Here is a 20,174-nt window from a genome sequence, read left to right as displayed (position 1 = left end):
CGCGGAATCTTCGAAATTTCCATCCCGGATTTTGTCGTTTTCTGACGCAGAATCGCCGAAATTTTCATCCAGAATTTCGTTTTCTGGCACCGAATCGTCGAAATTTTTAACCCGGATTTCGCCGTTTTTTGATGCGGAATTGCCGAAATTTTCATCCAGAATTTTGTCTTTTTCCGACGCGGAATCGTCGAAATTTCCAACTCGGATTTCATCGTTTTCCAACACGGAATCGCCAAAATTTTCACCCCGGATTTCGTCGTTTTCCGACGTGGAATTGCCACAATTTTCATCCAGAATTTCGTCGTGTTCCGACGCCGAATTGTTGAGATTTTTTACCCCAGATTTTGTCGTTTTCCGACGCCGATTCGCCGAAATTTTCATCCCGGATTTCGTCGTTTTCCGACGCGGAATCTTCGAAATTTCCATCCCGGATTTTGTCGTTTTCTGACGCTGATTCGCCGAAATTTTCACCCCGGATTTTGTTTTCCGACGCGGAATCGCCGAAATTTTCACCCCAGATTTGGTCGTTTTCAGACACGGAATCGCCGAAATTTCCAACCCGGATTTCGTCGTTTTCCAACGCAGAATTGCCGAAATTTTCATCCAGAATTTCGTTTTCTGGCACCGAATCGTCGAAATTTTCAACCCGGATTTCGTCGTTTTCCGACGCGGAATCTTCGAAATTTCCATCCCGGATTTTGTCGTTTTCTGACGCTGATTCGCCGAAATTTTCACCCCGGATTTTGTTTTCTGACGCAGAATCGCCGAAATTTTCATCCAGAATTTCGTTTTCTGGCACCGAATCGTCGAAATTTTTAACCCGGATTTCGCCGTTTTTCGATGCGGAATTGCCGAAATTTTCATCCAGAATTTTGTCTTTTTCCGACGCGGAATCGTCGAAATTTCCAACTCGGATTTCATTGTTTTCCAACACGGAATCGCCGAAATTTTCACCCCGGATTTCGTCGTTTTCCGACGTGGAATTGCCACAATTTTCATCCAGAATTTCGTCGTGTTCCGATGCCGAATTTTTGAAATTTTTTACCCCAGATTTTGTCGTTTTCCGACGCCGATTCGCCGAAATTTTCATCCCGGATTTCGTCGTTTTCCAACGCGGAATCTTCGAAATTTTCATCCCGGATTTCGTCGTTTTCTGACGCCGAATCGCCGAAATTTTCACCCCGGATTTTGTTTTCTGACACAGAATCGCCGAAATTTCCACTCCAGATTTTGCCGTTTTCCGACGCGGAATCACCGAAATTTCCACCCCGGATTTCGTCGTTTTCAGACACGGAATGGCCGAAATTTTCAGCCCGGATTTTGTTTTCCGACGTGGAATTGCCACAATTTTCATCCAGAATTTCGTCGTGTTCCGACGCCGAATTGTTGAAATTTTTTACCCCAGATTTTGTCGTTTTCCGACGCCGATTCGCCGAAATTTTCATCCCGGATTTCGTCGTTTTCCGACACGGAATCTTCGAAATTTCCATCCCGGATTTTGTCGTTTTCTGACGCTGATTCGCCGAAATTTTCACCCCGGATTTTGTTTTCCGACGCGGAATCGCCGAAATTTTCACCCCAGATTTGGTCGTTTTCAGACACGGAATCGCCGAAATTTCCAACCCGGATTTCGTCGTTTTCCGACACGGAATCTTCGAAATTTCCATCCCGGATTTTGTCGTTTTCTGACGCTGATTCGCCGAAATTTTCACCCCGGATTTTGTTTTCCGACGCGGAATCGCCGAAATTTTCACCCCAGATTTGGTCGTTTTCCGACACGGAATCGCCGAAATTTCCAACCCGGATTTCGTCGTTTTCAGACACGGAATCGCCGAAATTTCCAACCCGGATTTCGTCGTTTTCCAACGCAGAATCGCCGAAATTTTCATCCAGAATTTCGTTTTCTGGCACCGAATCGTCGAAATTTTTAACCCGGATTTCGCCGTTTTTCGATGCAGAATTCCCGAAATTTTCATCCAGAATTTTGTCTTTTTCCAACGCGGAATCGTCAAAATTTCCAACCCGGATTTTGTCGTTTCCGACGCGGAATTGGCGAAATTTTCTTCCAGAATTTCGCCATTTTCCGACGCGGAATCGCCGAAATTTCCAACCCGGATTTCGTCGTTTTCCAATGTGGAATCGCCGAAATTTTCATCCAGAATTTCGCCGTTTTCCGACGCCGAATCGCCGAAATTTTCGCCCTGGATTTAATTTGGTGATTTTTATTTCCCAATTTTTGTCGTCGCAGTCGTTGTTGTTATTTTTTATTTTTTGAGAATTCCGGTTTTTCTCCCAGCCTCGGGAATTTTTCCATCCGAATTTGGAAAAGTTTTCCGTGAAAAATCGTGGCGGAATTTCCGCTTTTTTTTTTTTTTTGGGGGGGGGTTGTTTTGGGTTTTGTTTTGTTCCCCCCCCCCACCAAACCGCTCAAGTTTTCCTCCAAAATTCCCCGTTTTCCCAAATTCCCAAATTTTCCCCAAATCCCTCAAATTTTCCCAAAAAAATTCCCCATTTTTCCACATTTTCCCCCCAAATCCCTCAAAATTTTCCCATCTTTACCCAATTCCCACGTTTTTCCCCTCCAATTTTTTTCCCATTTTTCCCAAAATTTTTCCTCAAATCCCCAAATTTTCCCCCCAAATTTTCTGGAATTTTGCCCAAATTTCCCAAGATTTTTCCCAGATTTCCCCAAATTTTTGGGAATTTTGCCCAAATTTCTCAAGATTTTTCCCAGATTTTTCCCAAATTTTCTGGAATTTCGCCCAAATTTCTCAAGATTTTTCCCAGATTTCCCCAATTTTTCTGGAATTTCGCCCAAATTTCTCAAGATTTTTCCCAGATTTTTTCCCAAATTTTCTGGAATTTCGCCCAAATGTCTCAAGATTTTTCCCAGATTTTTCCCAAATTTTCTGGAATTTCGCCCAAATTTCTCAAGATTTTTCCCAGATTTCCCCAATTTTTCTGGAATTTCGCCCAAATTTCTCAAGATTTTTCCCAGATTTTTTCCCAAATTTTCTGGAATTTCGCCCAAATTTCTCAAGATTTTTCCCAGATTTTTCCCAAATTTTCTGGAATTTCGCCCAAATTTCTCAAGATTTTTCCCAGATTTTTTCCCAAATTTTCTGGAATTTCGCCCAAATTTCTCAAGATTTTTCCCAGATTTTTTCCCAAATTTTCTGGAATTTCGCCCAAATTTCTCAAGATTTTTCCCAGATTTTTTCCCAATTTTTCTGGAATTTCGCCCAAATTTCTCAAGATTTTTCCCAGATTTTTTCCCAAATTTTCTGGAATTTCGCCCAAATTTCTCAAGATTTTTCCCAGATTTTTCCCAAATTTTCTGGAATTTCGCCCAAATTTCTCAAGATTTTTCCCAGATTTCCCCAATTTTTCTGGAATTTCGCCCAAATTTCTCAAGATTTTTCCCAGATTTTTTCCCAAATTTTCCGGAATTTCGCCCAAATTTCCGTCCCAGCCCGGATTTCCTCACCTTCCCCTGGATTTTTCCGCGATTTTTCTGGGAATTCCGGGAATTCCCGTCGGATCAGCGCCGCCAGCCGCTCGCTCTCCTCCCGCCGCGTGCAATAAACGATCACGGAATTCCCAGAATTCCCAGAATTCCAATTACGGAGCAGCTCCAGCAGCGCCTGGGAACGGGGGGAAAAAAAAAAAAAAAAAAAAAGGGGGGCTATAAAATGCAATCAAACGCGATCAAAATGATATAAAACGCTATAAAAGCTCTATAAAATGCAATCAAACGCTATCAAAGTGCAATCAAACAATATAAAAATGATATAAAGCAATATAAAAACGTTATAAAGCGCTATAAAACGTTATAAAGCGCTATAAAACGCTATAAAAACGTTATAAAGCGCTATAAAAACGTTATAAAACGCTATAAAAACGCTATAAAAATGCAATCAAACGTTATAAAATGATATAAAAACGCTATAAAAACGCTATAAAATTGCTATAAAACGCTATCAAAGTGCAATCAAACGCTATCAAAATGACATCAAATGAAATAAAATGCTATAAAAGCTCTATCAAAGTGCAATCAAACGTGATCAAAATGATATAAAATGACAGAAAACGCTATAAAAACGCTATAAAATGCTATAAAAGTGCTATAAAAGCGCTATAAAACGCTATCAAAGTGCAAACGCTATAAAAATGATATAAAACAATATAAAAGTGCTATAAAATGCTATAAAAGCGCTATCAAAGTGACATCAAATGCAATCAAAATGATATCAAACAATATAAAAACGCTATAAAGCGCTATAAAAACGTTATAAAATGCCATAAAAACGCTATAAAAATGCAATCAAACGCTATAAAGATGATATAAAATGATATAAAAACGCTATAAAATGCAATCAAACGCTATCAAAATGACATAAAACACAATAAAATGCTATAAAACGCTATCAAAGTGCAATCAAACGCTATTAAAAATGACATTAAATGAAATAAAACGCTATAAAGTGCTATAAAAGTGCTATAAAAGCGCTATAAAATGCTATAAAACGGTATCAAAGTGCAATCAAACGCTATAAAAATGATATAAAACAATATAAAAACGCTATAAAATGCTATAAAAGCGCTATCAAAGTGCAATCAAACGCAATCAAAATGATATTAAACGCTATAAAAATGTTATAAAATGCCATAAAAACACTATAAAATGCTATAAAATGCCATAAAAATGCAATCAAATGCTATAAAGATGATATAAAATGATATAAAAACGCTATAAAATGCAATCAAACGCTATCAAAATGACATAAAACACAATAAAATGCTATAAAATGCAATCAAAGTGCAATGAAACGCTATTAAAAATGACTAAATTAAATAAAACGCTATAAAAGTGCTATAAAAGCGCTATAAAATGCTATAAAACGCTATAAAATGATATAAAATGACAGAAAACGCTATAAAAACGCTATAAAATGCTATAAAATTGCTATAAAACGCTATCAAAGTGCAATCAAACGATATAAAAATGATATAAAACAATATAACAATGCTGTAAAACGCTATCAAAGTGCAATCAAACGCTATCAAAATGACATCAAATGAAATAAAATGCTATAAAAGCGCTATAAAATGCTATCAAAGTGACATCAAATGCTATAAAAATGACATAAAACGATATAAAAACGCTATAAAAATGATATAAAAATGCTATAAAAGTCTATCCAAGTGCAATCAAACGCTATCAAAATGGCATCAAATGAAATAAAACGCTATAAAAGCGCTACAAGACGCTGTCAAAGCGCTATAAAATGCTATAAAACGCCATAAAAATGCAATCAAACGCTATAAAGGTGATATAAAATGATATAAAAACGCTATAAAAACGCTATAAAATGCAATCAAACGCTATCAAAATGATATAAAACACAATAAAATGCTATAAAACGCTATCAAAGTGCAATCAAACGCTATCAAAATGACATCAAATGAAATAAAATGCTATAAAAGCCCAATCAAAGTGCAATCAAACGTGATCAAAATGATATAAAATGACAGAAAACGCTATAAAAACGCTATAAAATGCTATAAAAGTGCTATAAAATGCTATAAAACGCTATCAAAGTGCAATCAAACGCTATAAAAATGATATAAAACATTATAAAAGTGCTATAAAATGCTATAAAAGCGCTATCAAAGTGCAATCAAACGCTATAAAAATGATATAAAACAATATAAAAACGCTATAAAGCGCTATAAAAACGTTATAAAATGCCATAAAAACGCTATAAAAATGCAATCAAACGCTATAAAGATGATATAAAATGATATAAAAACGCTATAAAATGCTATAAAACGCTATCAACGTGCAATGAAACGCTATAAAAATGATATAAAACAATATAAAAGTGCTATAAAATGCTATAAAAGCGCTATCGAAGTGCAATCAAACGCTATAAAATGACATCAAATGACATAAAACGCTACAAAAGCGCTATAAAATGCTATAAAAGCGCTATAAAATGCAATCAAACGCTATCAAAGTGCAATCAAACGCTATAAAAATGATATCAAACAATATAAAAATGTTATAAAACGCTATAAAAGCACTATAAAATTCTATAAAAGCGCTATAAAACGCTATCAAAGCGCTATAAAATGCAATCAAACGCTATCCAAGTGCAAGCAAACGCTATAAAAATGACATCAAGTGAAATAAAACGCTATAAAAGCGCTATAAAAACGCTACAAAAGCGCTATAAAATGCTATAAAAGTGCTATAAAACGCTATAAAAGCGCTATAAAACGCAATCAAACGCTATCCAAGTGCAATCAAACGCTATAAAAATGACATCAAGTGAAATAAAACGCTATAGAACACTATAAAAGCGCTATAAAACACTATAAAAGTGCTATAAAACGCTATCAAAGGGCTATAAAACGCTATAAAATGCAATCAAACGCTATCCAAGTGCAATCAAACGCTATAAAAATGCTATAAAACAATATAAAAATGTTATAAAATGCTATAAAAGCACTATAAAATGCTATAAAAGCGCTATCAAAGTGCAATCGAACGCTATAAAAATGACATTAAGTGAAATAAAACGCTATAAAACACTATAAAAGCGCTATAAAACGCTATCAAAGCGCTATAAAACGCTATCAAAGCGCTATAAAACGCTATCAAAGCGCTATAAAATGCAATCAAACGCTATAAAAAGCAATCCCAGGCTGTCAGATCCCCGCGGATCGGCCGCTCACCCCGTCGGGGTCGGCGTCGGAGGAAACCGACAGGAGCAGATTGTCGGGAACGGCGAAGGCTCCGACGGCGCCGTCCCGCGGCGCGATCCCCAAACGGAGCCGGGCGTCGCGAGCCGTCGCCGGCGCCGCCGCCCCCGCCAGCCCCAGGAAACAGCGGACGCCGAAACGTTCCCGGAGGATCTGGAATTCCGGGAATTCCGCGGGAAAACGGGAGAGCGAGAGAAAAGGAGGGGGGGGAAAGGAGTTGAGTTGGAGTGAAAGAGGGATTTGGGGTTTTTGGGTTTTTTTTTTTTTTGAGGGGGGGTTTATGGGGTTTGGGAGGTTTTTGTGGGGAGGGGGAGGGAGGGAAGTGGAGGGAAATGGGAAAATGGTGGGGAAAGGGGGGGGAAGGGATGGGAAAAGGGAGGGGAAATGGGAAAAAAGGGATGGGAAAATGGGAAAAAAAGGTGGGAAGATGGATGGGGAAAGGTGGAAAAGGGAGGGAAAAGGGAGGGAAAAATGGAAGGGAAAGGTGGGAAAATGGAGTGGGAAAGGGATGGGAAAAGGGTGGGAAAAATGGAAAAAAAGGGGGAAAATGGAGGGAAAAGGAGGGAAAATCGAAAAAAAGGTGGGAAAAGGGAGGGGAAAAAGGAAGGAAAATGGAGGGGGAAAGGTGGGAAAAGGGGAGGAAAGGGAGGGCAAATGGAAGGAAAATGGAAAAAAAGGTGGGAAAAGGGAGGGGGAAAGGAGGGGAAAAGGGTGGGAAAAAATGGAAAAAATGGGGGAAAATGGAGGGAAAATGGAAAAAAAGATGGGAAAATGGAGGGGAAAATGGAAAAAAAAGATGGAAAAGGGGGGAAAAGGTGGGAAAAGGGGGGAAATGGAGGGGAAAAGGTGGGAAAAGGGAAAGGGAAAAGGGAGAGAAAATGGAGGAAAAGGAGGGAAATGGAAAAAAGGGAAGGGAAAAAAGGGAGTGAAAAGGGTGGGAAAAAAGGAAAAGGGAGGGGAAAAGGGAGGGAAAAATGGAAAAAAGATGGGAAAAGGGGGGGGAAAGGTGGGAAAAGGGGGGGGAAACGTGAGGGGAAAATGGAAAAAAGGGAGGGGAAAATGGAAAAAAAGGTGAGAAAATGGAAGGAAAAAGGTGGGAAAAGGGGGGGAAAAGGGATGGGAAAGTGGAAAAAAAGGTGGGAAAATGGGAAAAAAGGAAAAGGGAGGGGAAAATGGAAAAAAGGGAAGGAAAAAGGGAAAAATAGGGGGAAAAGGGAGGGGAAAAGGAAGGAAAATGGAAAAAAAGGGAGGAAAAATGGAAAAAAAGGGAGGGGAAAAATGGAAAAAAAAGGGAGGGAAAAATGGAAAAAAAGATGGGAAAATGGAGGGGAAAAGGTGGGAAAATGGAAAAAAGGGAGGGAAAAATGAAAAAAAAAAGGTGGAAAATGGTGGGGAAAAAGGAAAAGGGAGGGAAAAAAGGATAAAAGGGAGGGGAAAAAAGGAAAAAAAGATGGGAAAAGGGAGGGAAAAGGAAGAAAAATAGGGATGGAAAAGGGATGGAAAAGGGAGGGAAAATGGGAAGGAAAGAGGGAAGGGAAAAGGGAGGGGAAAAGGGAGGGAAAATGGGAAGGAAAGAGGAAGGGAAAAGGGAGGGGAAAAGGGAGGGAAAAGGGAGGGAAAAAAAGGGAAAAAAGTGGGGAAAAAAGGGAAAAAAACATGAGGAAAAAAGGAAAAGGGGGGGAAAAAAGGTGGGAAAAAGGTGGGGAAAAGGTGGGAAAAAAGGGGGGAAAAAAGGAAAAAGGTGAAAAAAAGGGAAAAAAAGGTGAGGAAAAATGGAAAAAAGTGGAAAAAGGGAAAAAGTGGGAAATGGGAGGGAAAATGGTGGGAAAAAATGGAAAAAAAATGGGAAAAAAAGGAAAAAAGTGAAAATCAGGGAAAAGGTGGGAAAAAAAGGGAAAAGGTGGGAAAAAAACGTAAAAGGGGGGGAAAAGGTGGAAAAAAAGGGGAAAAAGGTGGGAAAAAAGGGAAAAAAGTAAAAATCAGGAAAAAGGTAGGGAAAAAAGGGGGAAAAAAAGGTGGGAAAAAAAGGTGGGAAAGAAGAGAAAAAAAGGGGGAAAAAGGAAAAAAGGGGGAGAAAAAAGGGAAAAATTGGGAAAAAGGGGAAAAAGTGGGAAAAAAAGGAAAAAAGGGGGGAAAAGGAAAAAAGGTGGGGAAAAAAAGGAAAAAAAGGGAAAAAGGGAAATAGTGGGAAAAAGGGAAAAAGGGAAAAAAGTGGGGAAAAAAAAGGGAAAAAAGTGAAAATCAGGAAAAAGGTGGGAAAAAGAGCAGGGAAAGAGGAAAAAATGGAAAATTGAGAGGAAAAAAGGCAGGAAGAAAGGGAAAAAAGTGGGGAAAAGTGAAAATCAGGGAAAAAGGTGGGAAAAAAAGAGACAAAAGGGGGAAAAAAAGGTGGGAAAAAAGGGGAAAAAAGGTGGGAAAAAAGGGTGGGAAAGAAGGGAAAAAAAAGGGGGAAAAGGAAAAAAGGGGGAGAAAAAGGGAAAATTGGAAAAAAAGGGAAAAAGTGGGAAAAAAGGAAAAAAAGGGGGAAAAGGGAAAAATTGGGAAAAAAGGAAAAAAAGGGGGGGAAAGGTGGGGAAAAAAGTGAAAATCAGGGAAAAAGGTGGGAAAAAAGGGGAAAAAGTGGGGAAAAAAGGGAAAAAAAGTCAAAATCAGGGAAAAAGGTGGGGAAAAAAGGTGGGAAAGAAGGAAAAAAAGTGGGGAAAGGAAAAAAGGGGGAGAAAAAAGGGAAAAATTGGGGAAAATTGGGAAAAATGGGAAAAAAGGGAAAAAAAAGTCAAAATCAGGAAAAAGGTGGGGGAAAAAAGGAAAAAAGGTGGGAAAAAGGAAAAAAGGGGAAAAAAGGTGGGAAAAAAAGGGGGAAAGAAGAGAAAAAAAGGGGGGGAAAAGGAAAAAAGGGGGAGAAAAAAGGGAAAAATTGGGAAAAAAGGAAAAAGTGGGGAAAAAAAGGAAAAAAGGGGGGAAAAGGGAAAAAAGTGGGAAAAAAGGAAAAAAGGGGGAAAAAGGTGGGGAAAAAAGGGAAATAGTGGGAAAAAAGGAAAAAAGGGGGGAAAAAGGTGGGGAAAAAGGGGGGAAAAGGTGGAAAAAAAGAGGGAAAAAGGAAAAAAGGGGGAGAAAAAGGGAAAAATTGCGAAAAAGGGGAAAAAGTGGGAAAAAAAGGGAAAAAGGGGGAAAAGGGAAAAAGGTGGGAAAAAAGGAAAAAAGGTGGGGAAAAGGTGGGGAAAAAAAGGAAAAAAAGGGAAAAAAAGGAAATAAGGGAAAAAAGTGGGGAAAAAAGGGAAAAAGTGAAAATCGGGGAAAAAAGGTGGGAAAGAAGGGAAAAAAAAGGGGGGAAAAGGGAAAAAGGTGGGGAAAAAAGGAAAAAAGGGGGGGAAAAGGTGGGAAAAAAGGAAAAAAAGGGGAAAAAAAGGGAAATAAGGGAAAAAAGTGGGGAAAAAAAAGGGAAAAAAGGGAAAATCGGGGAAAAAGGAAAAAGGGGAAAAAAGGTGGGAAAGAAGGGAAAAAAAAGGGGGAAAAGGGAAAAAGGTGGGAAAAAAGGAAAAAAAGGGGGGGAAAAGGTGGGGAAAAAATGGAAAAAAATGAAAAAGATAGGAAAAAAAGGGAAAAAAGTTGGGGAAAAAAGGGAAAAAAGTGGGGAAAAAAGGGGGGAAAAGGGGGAAAAAAGGGGAAAATAGGGGAAAAAGGTCGGGAAAAAAAGGAAAAAGAGCAGGAAAAAAGGCAAGAAGAGGGCAAATGATGGAAAAAAGGAGAAAAAAAGGGAAGATTTGGATTTGTGACCTTGCAGATGTGGAGATAAGCGGGCCGGAAGTTGTGGGACCATTGGGAAATGCACTGAGCTTCATCCACACAGGCAAAGCAACGGGAGGAAAATCCTGGAAAAACGGGGAAAAATTTCAGATGCCACAAGAAATTCTGGAGAAAGAAATAAATCTGAGCTTGGCCGTTCTTGATCTAAGAGAAAAAAAATTTAAAAAAAAAAAAAATGAGGATTTTTTTTTTTTTTTTTTTTGGATTTATTGGGGATTTATTTGGCACGTTGAAAAGAGGAAAAATTGGGATTTTCACTCACTTTTCTCAAGGCAGATTCTCGTTGGGATTGGAGAGGTTGGAGTGGATACAAACGGCTTTGAGGGGTGAAGGGAGATTGGAAATCTGAGATGAGAATATTCCAAATTAATATTTTTTTTATTTAGTTTTTGGATATTCCAGGTGAATTTGAGATGGGGAAAATGGGAATTTTGGGGAATACCTGATCTTCCATGAGGGAAATGAGAGGGGAAATCACCAGGCAGATGCTGCTGGAATTTTGGTGGTACAGAAGAGCAGGAAGTTGGTAACAAAGGGATTTGCCCATGCCAGAAGGTAACACCACCAGAGTGGAGATTCCTGAGGAGGGGAAAGGAAAAAAAAAATGGGAATTTTGGGAATTTGGGAAAGGGAAATGTGGGGAAAGGGTGGGGGGAAATGGGGGGGGGGGGGGGTGGGAATGGGGGGGTATTTGGGAAAAGTGGGGGGGAAATGAGGGGAAATGGGGGGGAAATGGAGGGAAAATGGGGGGGAAATGGAGGGAAAAATGGGGGTGAAATGGGGAGGAAATGGGGGGAAAATGGAAGAAAATTGAGTGAAAGCAGAAGAAAAATGGAGGAAAAAATTGGGGAAAATGGGGAGAAAATGGGGGGGAATGGAGGGAAAAATGGGGGAAATGGGGAGAAAGAAGAAGAAAAATGGGGAGAAAATGGGGGGGAATGGAGGGAAAAATGGGGGGGAATGGAGGGAAAAATGGAGGAAAAATGGGGAGAAAACAGAAGAAAAATGGGGAGAAAATGGGGGGGAATGGAGGGAAAAATGTGGGGAAATGGAGGGAAAAATGAGGGGAAATGGGGGAAAATGGAGGGAAAAATGGAGGAAAATGGGGAGAAAGCAGAAGAAAAATGGGGAGAAAATGGGGGGGAATGGAGGGAAAAATGGGGGTGAAATGGGGGTGAAATGGGGGAAAATGGAGGAAAATTGAGAGAAAGCAGAAGAAAAATGGAGGAAAAAATTGGGGAAAATGGGGAGAAAATGGGGGGAATGGAGGGAAAAAGGGGGGAAATGGGGAGAAAGAAGAAGAAAAATGGGGAGAAAATGGGGGGGAATGGAGGGAAAAATGGGGGGGAATGGAGGGAAAATGGAGGAAAAATGGGAGAAAGCAGAAGAAAAAATGGAGGAAAAATTGGGAAAATGGGGAGAAAATGGGGGGAATGGAGGGAAAAATGGAGGAAAAATTGGGGAAAATGGGGGGAAATGGAGGGAAAAATGGGGGGAAATGGGGAGGAAATGGGGGGAAAATGGAGGGAAAAATTGAGAGAAAGCAGAAGAAAAATGGAGGAAAAAATTGGGGAAAATGGGGAGGAAATGGGGGGGAATGGAGGGAAAAATGTGGGGAAATGGAGGGAAAAATGAGGGGGAAATGGGGGGAAATGGAGGAAAAATGGAGAAAAATGGGGAGAAAGCAGAAGAAAAATGGAGGAAAATTTGGAAAAAATGGGGAGGAAATGGGGGGGAATGGAGGAAAAATGGGGAAAAATGGGGGAATGGAGGGAAAATGAAAGGGGGGAAAATGGAGGGAAAATGGGGGGAAATGGAGGGAAAAATGTGGGGGTGGAGGAAAACATGGAGGAAAAAAATTGAGGATAAATGGGGAAAAAGTGGAGGAAAAATTGGGGAAAATGGGGCGAAAAATGGGGGGGAAATGGAGGGAAAAATGGAGGAAAAACTTCAGGAAAAATGGGGAGAAAGTGGAGGAAAAAATTGGGGAAAATGGGGAGGAAATGGGGGGAATGGAGGGAAAATGGGGGGGAAATGGGGAGAAATGGAAGGAAAATGGGGGGGTTATTTGGCAAAACTGGGGGGGAAATGAGGGGAAATGGGGGAAAAATGGGTGGAAATGGGGGGAAATGGAGGGAAAAATGGAGGAAAAATGGGAGAAAGCAGAAGAAAAATGGAGAAAAAATTGGGAAAATGGGGAAAAAATGGGGGGGGAAATGGAAGGAAAAATGAGGGGAAATGGGGAGAAAGCAGAAGAAAAATGGAGGAAAAATTGGGAAAATGGGGGGGAAATGGGGGGGAATGGAGGGAAAATGGGGGGGTATTTAGGAAAAGTGGGGGGGGAAATGAGGGGAAATGGGGGAAAAATGGGGGGAAATGGGGAGGAAATGGGGGGAAAATGGAGGAAAAATTGAGAGAAAGCAGAAGAAAAATGGAGGAAAAAATTGGGGAAAATGGGGAGAAAAGGGGGGGGAATGGAGGGAAAAATGGAGGAAAAATGGGGAGAAAGCAGAAGAAAAATGGAGGAAAAATTGGGGAAAATGGGGAGAAAATGGGGGGGAATGGAGGGAAAATGGGGGGGTATTTGGGAAAACAGGGGGAAAATGAGGGGAAATGGGGGAAAAATGGGTGGGAAATGGAGGGAAAAATGAGGGGAAATGGGGAGGAGATGGGGGGAAAATGGAGGAAAAATTGAGAGAAAGCAGAAGAAAAATGGAGGAAAAAATTGGGGAAAATGGCGAGAAAATGGAGGGAAAATTTGAGGGAAAATGGAAGGAAAATTTGAGGAAAAATGGGGGAAATTGGGAGGAAATGGAGGAAAAAATGAGGGGAAAATGGGGGAAAATGGAGGAAAAATGGGGAGAAAGTGAAGGAAAAATTGAGGAAAAATTGGGGGAAATGGAGGGAAAGAGCAGGAAAAAAAGGGAGGGAAAAAGAAGGAAAAAAGAGAAGGAAAAAGGGTGGGAAAGATTGAGGAGAAAAAAGAAAAGGCTGGGGGAAAAAAAGCAGGAAAATGGAGGGAGACAAGGATGAAAAATGGAGGGGAAAAAGCAGGAAAAGGGAAAAAGGGGAAAAATGGGGAAAAGTGGGGAAAAAAAAGGTGGGAAACAAGAAAAAAAAAGGTGGGAAAAAAGGGGAAAAAAATGAGGGAAAAAAAAAGGCGGGATAAAAGCAGGGAAAAAAAAGGTGGGGGAAATAAAAAGGGCAGGAAAAAAAGTGGGGAAAAAAAAGGGAAAAAAAGGGGGGAAAAATGAAAAAAAAAGATGGGAAAAAAAAAGGGTGGGAGAAAAAAAGGCGGGAAAATAAGGCAGGAAATAAAGAAAAAAAAAGGTGGGGAAAAAATAAGGTGGGAAAAAAGGTGGGAAAAAAGAAAAAAAAAGGTGGGAAAAAAAAGACGGGGAAATAAAAGGAGAGGAAAAAAAGGGCGGGGAAAGAAGAAAAAAAAGGAGGGGAAAAAAATGGGAAAAAAAGGCAGGAGAAAAGAAAAAAAGTGGGGAAAAAAGTGGGAAAAAAGAAAAAAATGCGGGAAAAAAAGGCGGGGGAAAAAAAACGTAAGGAAAAAAGGAAAAAATATGGGAAAAAAAAAGGCGGGGAAGAAAGGCAGGAAAAGGGGCGGGACAAAGAAAGGGGGTGGGGCAAAAAGGGGCGGGGGAAGGGCGGGGCAAAGAAAGGGGCGGGGAAAGGGGCGGGGCAAAGACGGCAAGGCAAAGAAAGGGGCGGGGAAAGGGGCGGGGCAAAGACGGCAAGGCAAAGAAAGGGGCGGGGAAAAGGGGCAAGGCAAAGAAAGGGGCGGGGAAATGGGCGGAGCAAAGGGGCGCGAAAAATGGGTGGGGAAGGGGCGGGGCAAAGAAAAGGGCGGGGAAATGGGGCGGGGCAAAGAAAAGGGCGGGGCAATGGGGCGGGGCAAAAAGGGGCAATGCAAAGAAATGGGCGGGGAAATGGGCGGAGCAAAGGGGCACGAAAAATGGGTGGGGAAGGGGCGGGGCAAAGAAATGGGCGGGGGGAAAAGGGGCGCGGGGCAAAGGGGCGGGGCAAAAAAAAAAGGCGGGAAAATCCAACCGGAAAGGATCCTCATGACGGCCTCGGCCTGGCCCGGCCGGAAGCGGAAGTGACCGAAGGAACGGAGCGCTCGCAGAACTTCTTCCGGCGGATCTGCGGGAGGCGGCAGCTCGGTACCGAGACCGAGTGCGCCTGGCCCGGGGCTTTCCCGGGAATTCCCCGGGAATTCCCCGCGATTTTCCCGGGATTTGTACCTGGGATGGTCCCGTCGGGGTTCGGGGAGTAAAGGGGTTCCACGGCAGGGGGGGGAGGGGGAAATTCCGGCTGAAGGAAATCCCGGGAATTGTCGGGTTGGGATTCAAGGCCTGCGGGGGAAAGGGGGGAAATGTCCGGTTTTTAGGGGGAAAAAATTGCCATTTTTTAAGGAGGAAAATTTCAGGGTTTTAGGGAAAAAAAATCCGATTTTTAGGGAAAAAATATCCCGTATATAGGGGGGAAAAATCCCGTTTTTAGGGGGAAAAATAAATCCTGTTTTTAGGGGGAAAAATTCCCATTTTTGGGGGAAAAAAGTGCCATTTTGGTAGGAAAATTTCAGTTTTTTAGGGAAAAAAATCCCATTTTTTTGGGGAAAAAAAATGCCATTTTTAGTTGGAAAATTTTAGGTTTTTAGGGGAAAAAATTCCAATTTTTAGGGGAATAAAATCCCGTACTTTGAGGGAAAAAAATCCCATTTTTAAGAGGAAAATTTCAGGTTTTTAGGGGAAAAAAATCCCGTTTTTAGGGGGAAAAAAAATATCCCATTTTTTGGGGACAAATTCGCATTTTTTTGGGGGAAAAAAGACTTTTTTTGGGGGAAAAAAATCCTATTTTTAGGGGGAAAATTTCAGTTTTTTAGGGAAAAAAAATCCCATTTTTAGGGGGGAAAAATATCCCGTTTTTAGGGGAAAAAAATTCTGGTTTTAGGGGGGGAAATTCCATTTTTGGGGAGAAAAACATTCTATTTTTAGGGGGAAAAAATTCCCATTTTTGGGGTAAAAATCCCATTTTTATGGGGGAAAAAAAATCCCGTCTTTAGGGGGAAAAATTCCCAGTTTTTGGGAAAAAAAATCCCATTTTTAGGAGGAAAATGTCAGGTTTTTAGGAGGAAAAAAAAAATCACATTTTTAGGGGGAAAATTCCATTTTTTGGGAGGAAAAAAATCCCGTTTTTACGGGGAAAATCCCATTTTTAGGGGAAAAAATTTTCCCATCTTTTGGGGAAAAAAATTCCATTTTTTAGGAGGAAATTTTCAGGTTTTTAGGGGAAAAAAAATCCCATTTTTAGGGGGAAAATTCAATTTTTGGGGGAAATCAATCCCATTTTTGAGAAAAAAAGCCATTTTTGTGGAAAAAAAAATGCCATTTTCAAGGAAAAAATTCCCATTTTTGAGGAAAAAAATTCCCATTTTTGGGGAAAACAGATTTCCATTTTTGAGAAAAAAAAAAAAAACAAAAACACATTTTTGGGGGGAAAAAATGCCATTTTTGGAGGAAAAAAAATCTGATTCTTGGGGGAGCCAAATCCCTATTTTTAGGGGGAAAGAAATTCCCATTTTTTAGGAAAAAAAATTAATTTTTTGAGGCCAAAATTCCAATTTTAATGCCCAAATCCCACACTTTTCAATCCCAAATCCTGATTTTTTTAAAACTCTTTTTCTTCCCCCTTTTTATAATAAAGTCCCAGATTTTAAGAGAAAAAAAAAATGTAATTTTTTGACATCAAAATTCCAAATTCAATGCCCAAATTCCACATTCTCAGAGCCCAAAATCCCAATTTTTGGCGTCAAACCCCTCCATTTTTCCTGGGAAAAATTTGGAATTCCCAAATTTTTGGAATTTTCGGCATTCCCAAATTTTTGTTCTCACCGGGAATCTCCGGGATAAAAACTCCGCTGGTTTTTCGGGATATTTCATCCACAGTGGGAAGCTCCTCCTGCTCCTCCTCTGGAATTTTTTCTGGGAATGACCCCAAATCTTTTCCTGCGCAGAAAAAAAAAAAGGAATTCCAAAAAAAAAATCAATTCGGAATTCCCAAAAAAAAATCCCCAAAAATTCCCAAAATTTCCCTTCAGAAATCCCAAATGTTCCCCTAAAAATCCCAAATATTCCCCTTAGGAATTCCCAAAAAATTCCCCTCAGAAATTCCCAAAAAGTCTCCAAAAAGACCGCAAAAAAAAAAATCTCTTCAGAATTCCCAAAAATCCCCCCTCAAAAAAATCCCCAAATTCCCCTCCGAATTCCCAAAAAATCTCCTAAAAATCCCAAATATACCCCTGAGGAATTCCCAAAAAATTCCCCTCAGAAATTCCCAAAAAATCCCAAAAAATCTCCAAGAAAATTCCAAGAAATCCCCCAAAATTCCATTCGGAATTCCCAAAAAATCCAAAATAAATCGCTGCAGAATTCCCAAAAAATCCCCCCAAAAAATCACAAAATTTCTCTTCAGAAATCCCAAAAATTCCCCTAAAAATCCCAAATATTCCCCTTAGGAATTCCCAAAAAATTCCCCTCAGAATTCCCAAAAAATCCCCAAAAAAATCCCCAAAATTTTCCTTCAGAATTTTGAAAAATATTCAGAAATATCCCCCCCCGAATCCCAAAAAATCCCCAAAATTCCCTTCAGAATTCCCAAAACAACCACCTCAGAATTCCCAAAAAAATCCCAGAAAAAAAATCCCAAAATTTCATCTCGGAAATCCCAAAAAATTCCCTCAGAATTCCCAGGCTTTCCCCTGAGAATTCCCAGGACTACCCCTCAGAATTCCCAAACTTTCCCCTCAGAATTCCCAAACTTTCCCCACAGAATTCCTAGGCCTTCCCCTCAGAATTCCCAGACTTCCCCCTCAGAATTCCCAAACTTTCCCCTCAGAATTCCCAAGCCTTCCCCTCAGAATTCCCTGGCTTTCCCCTCAGAATTCCCAGGCCTACCCCTCAGAATTCCCAAATTTTCCCCTCAGAATTCCCTGGCCTTCCCCTCAAAATTCCCAGACTTCCCCCTCAGAATTCCCTGGCCTTCCCTTCAGAATTCCCAAACTTTCCCCTCAGAATTCCCTGGCCTTTCCCTCAGAATTCCCGGCCTTCCCCTCAGAATTCCCAGGATTTCCCCTCAGAATTCCCAAACTTTCCCCTCAGAATTCCCAAACTTTCCCCTCAGAATTCCCAAACTTTCCCCTCAGAATTCCCGGCCTTCCCCTCAGAATTCCCAAACTTTCCCCTCAGAATTCCCAGGCCTTCCCCTCAGAATTCCCAAGACTTCCCCTCAGAATTCCCAAACCTTCCCCTCAGAATTCCCAGGATTTCCCCTGAGAATTCCCAGGATTTCCCCTCAGAATTCCCAAATTTTCCCCTCAGAATTCCCTGGCCTTCCCCTCAAAATTCCCAGACTTCCCCCTCAGAATTCCCTGGCCTTCCCTTCAGAATTCCCAAACTTTCCCCTCAGAATTCCCTGGCCTTTCCCTCAGAATTCCCGGCCTTCCCCTCAGAATTCCCAGGATTTCCCCTCAGAATTCCCAGCTTTCCCCTCAGAATTCTCAGGCCTTCCCCTCAGAATTCCCAAACTTTCCCCACAGAATTCCTAGGCCTTACCCTCAGAATTCCCAGGATTTCCCCTCAGAATTCCCAAGCCTTCCCCTCAGAATTCCCTGGCCTTCCCCCTCAGAATTCCCAAACTTTCCCCTCAGAATTCCCAGGCCTTACCCTCAGAATTCCCAAACTTTCCCCTCAGAATTCCCAAGCCTTCCCCTCAGAATTCCCAAACTTTCCCCTCAGAATTCCCAAACCTTCCCCTGAGAATTCCCAGGATTTCCCCTCAGAATTCCCAGGATTTCCTCACCTGTGCATTCCGAGGCCCAGTGCCCTTTCCCTCCACACTGGAAGCACCGATCTCCTCCACTCCCAAATTTTTTCCTCCATTTTTGCTTCCAAACCTGAGGCCGGGGGTGGGGGGGGGAAAAAAAAAAAAAAAATTTAAAAAATTTCCCAAATCCCAAAATTCCAATCCCGAGAATTCCCCAAAAAATCCAAAATTTGGGAATTTCTCACCTGCTTCCGGAGGAATTTTCCCCTCTGGAATCCGCGGGAATAAATTTTTCTCTTCAGGTTGAGGCGCACGAAATTCCCGGGAGGGGCCCTGAGGGAAAATCTGGATTAAATCCAACGGGAATTTTGGAAAAGTGGGAAAAAAAATTGATTTTGGGATTTTTTTTTTTTGGGGGGGTGTGGGGCTGGGGTTTTCAGATTTTTGGGGTTGTTCTGATTTTGGGGTTCTTAATTTTGGAGGTTTTTTTGTGATTTTGGAGGGTTTGGAATTTTGGGGTCCTCGATTTTGGAATTCCTAATTTTGGGATTCTCCAATTTTTAGGGGCTCCAGTCATTGCCATTTCCGATTTTGGGATCTGTGGTTTTGGGGTTTTGGATTTTGGGGTCTCCAAGTTTTGGGACCCCAAATTTTGGGACTCCCCAACTTATGGAGTCACAAAATTTTGGGGATTCTCCAATTCTGGGGTTTTTGATTTTAGGGATCTCCAATATTTGGCGTCTCTTGATTTTTGGGGTCTCCAGTTTTTGGGGTTTCTAATTTTGGGTTTTTTGATTTTGGGATTCTCCAATTTTTGGGGTCCCTGGTTTTCTCATCTCCAATTTTTTGGGATTCCCTAAATTTGAGGGACCCCTGAGTTTTGGAGTCTCCAATTTTTGGGATCCCCGATTTTTGGGGTCTATAATTTTGGGGGTCCCCAAATTTTGGGATTCTCCAACTTCTGGGGGCTCCAATAGTTGTGATTTCTGATTTGGGGTCTCGAATTTTGGGGTTTTGATTTTGGGGTCTCCAGGTTTTGGTGTCTCAAATTTTGGGATCCCTGATTTTTGGGGTCTCCAGTTTTTGGGGTTTCAAATTTTGGGCTTTATGATTTTGAGGTCTCCAAGTTTTGGGATCCCAAATTCTGGGATTCTCCAACTTATGGAGTCCCAAAATTTTGGGGATTCTCCAATTCTGGGGTTTTTTATTTTAGGGATCTCCCGTTTTGGGGATCCTTAATTTTAGGGTTCTGAAATTTTGGGATTCTCCAAATTTTGGATGTCTCTGATTTTTGAGGTCTCCAGTTTTTGGGGTTTCAAATTTTGGGCTTTTTGGATTTTGGGGTCTCCAAGTTTTGGGACCCCAAATTTTGGAACTCTCCAACTTAGGGATTTCAAAATTTTGGGATTCTCCAATTTTGGGGTTTTTGATTTTAGGGATCTCCAATTTTAGGGGTCTGAAATTTTGGGATTCTCCAAATTTTGGAGGTCTCTGATTTTGGGGTCTCTGATTTTTGGGGTTTCAAATTTTGGGATTTTTGGTTTTGGGGTCTCCTGGTTTTGGGGTCTCAAATCTGGGGTGTTGGATTTGAGGGGTCCCTGATTTTGGGATTCTCCAAGTTTGGGATTTTTGATTTTGGGGTCCCTGGTTTTAGGGCTCTCGTATATTTGGGATCCCCGATTTTTGGGGTCTTTAATTTTGGGGATCCCCAAATTTTGGGATTCTCCAACTTTTAGAGTCTAATTTTTGGCATTTTTTTTTTAACTCCT

At 41.0% G+C, this 20,174-nt stretch overlaps 1 protein-coding gene across 1 annotated transcript in view; it reads right to left on the bottom strand.

The window, feature by feature from the left end:
* Positions 1–20,174, bottom strand: part of RECQL4 (RecQ like helicase 4) — a 58,508-nt gene that overhangs the window by 21,743 nt on the left and 16,591 nt on the right. The window contains 11 exon segments of the mRNA XM_062492527.1: positions 3,488–3,644; positions 6,742–6,921; positions 10,543–10,624; positions 10,626–10,695; positions 10,698–10,917; positions 11,015–11,151; positions 14,632–14,724; positions 14,826–14,936; positions 16,476–16,589; positions 18,442–18,535; positions 18,651–18,738. Of these exon segments, the coding sequence (XP_062348511.1) occupies positions 3,488–3,644; positions 6,742–6,921; positions 10,543–10,624; positions 10,626–10,695; positions 10,698–10,917; positions 11,015–11,151; positions 14,632–14,724; positions 14,826–14,936; positions 16,476–16,589; positions 18,442–18,535; positions 18,651–18,738 (1,346 nt within the window).

Source organism: Cinclus cinclus, chromosome 1, assembly GCF_963662255.1.
Source record: "Cinclus cinclus chromosome 1, bCinCin1.1, whole genome shotgun sequence".
Classification (NCBI taxonomy): domain Eukaryota; kingdom Metazoa; phylum Chordata; class Aves; order Passeriformes; family Cinclidae; genus Cinclus; species Cinclus cinclus.
The sequence above is the reverse complement of the archived record's forward strand: the minus strand, read 5'-3'. Positions and strand labels throughout refer to the sequence as shown.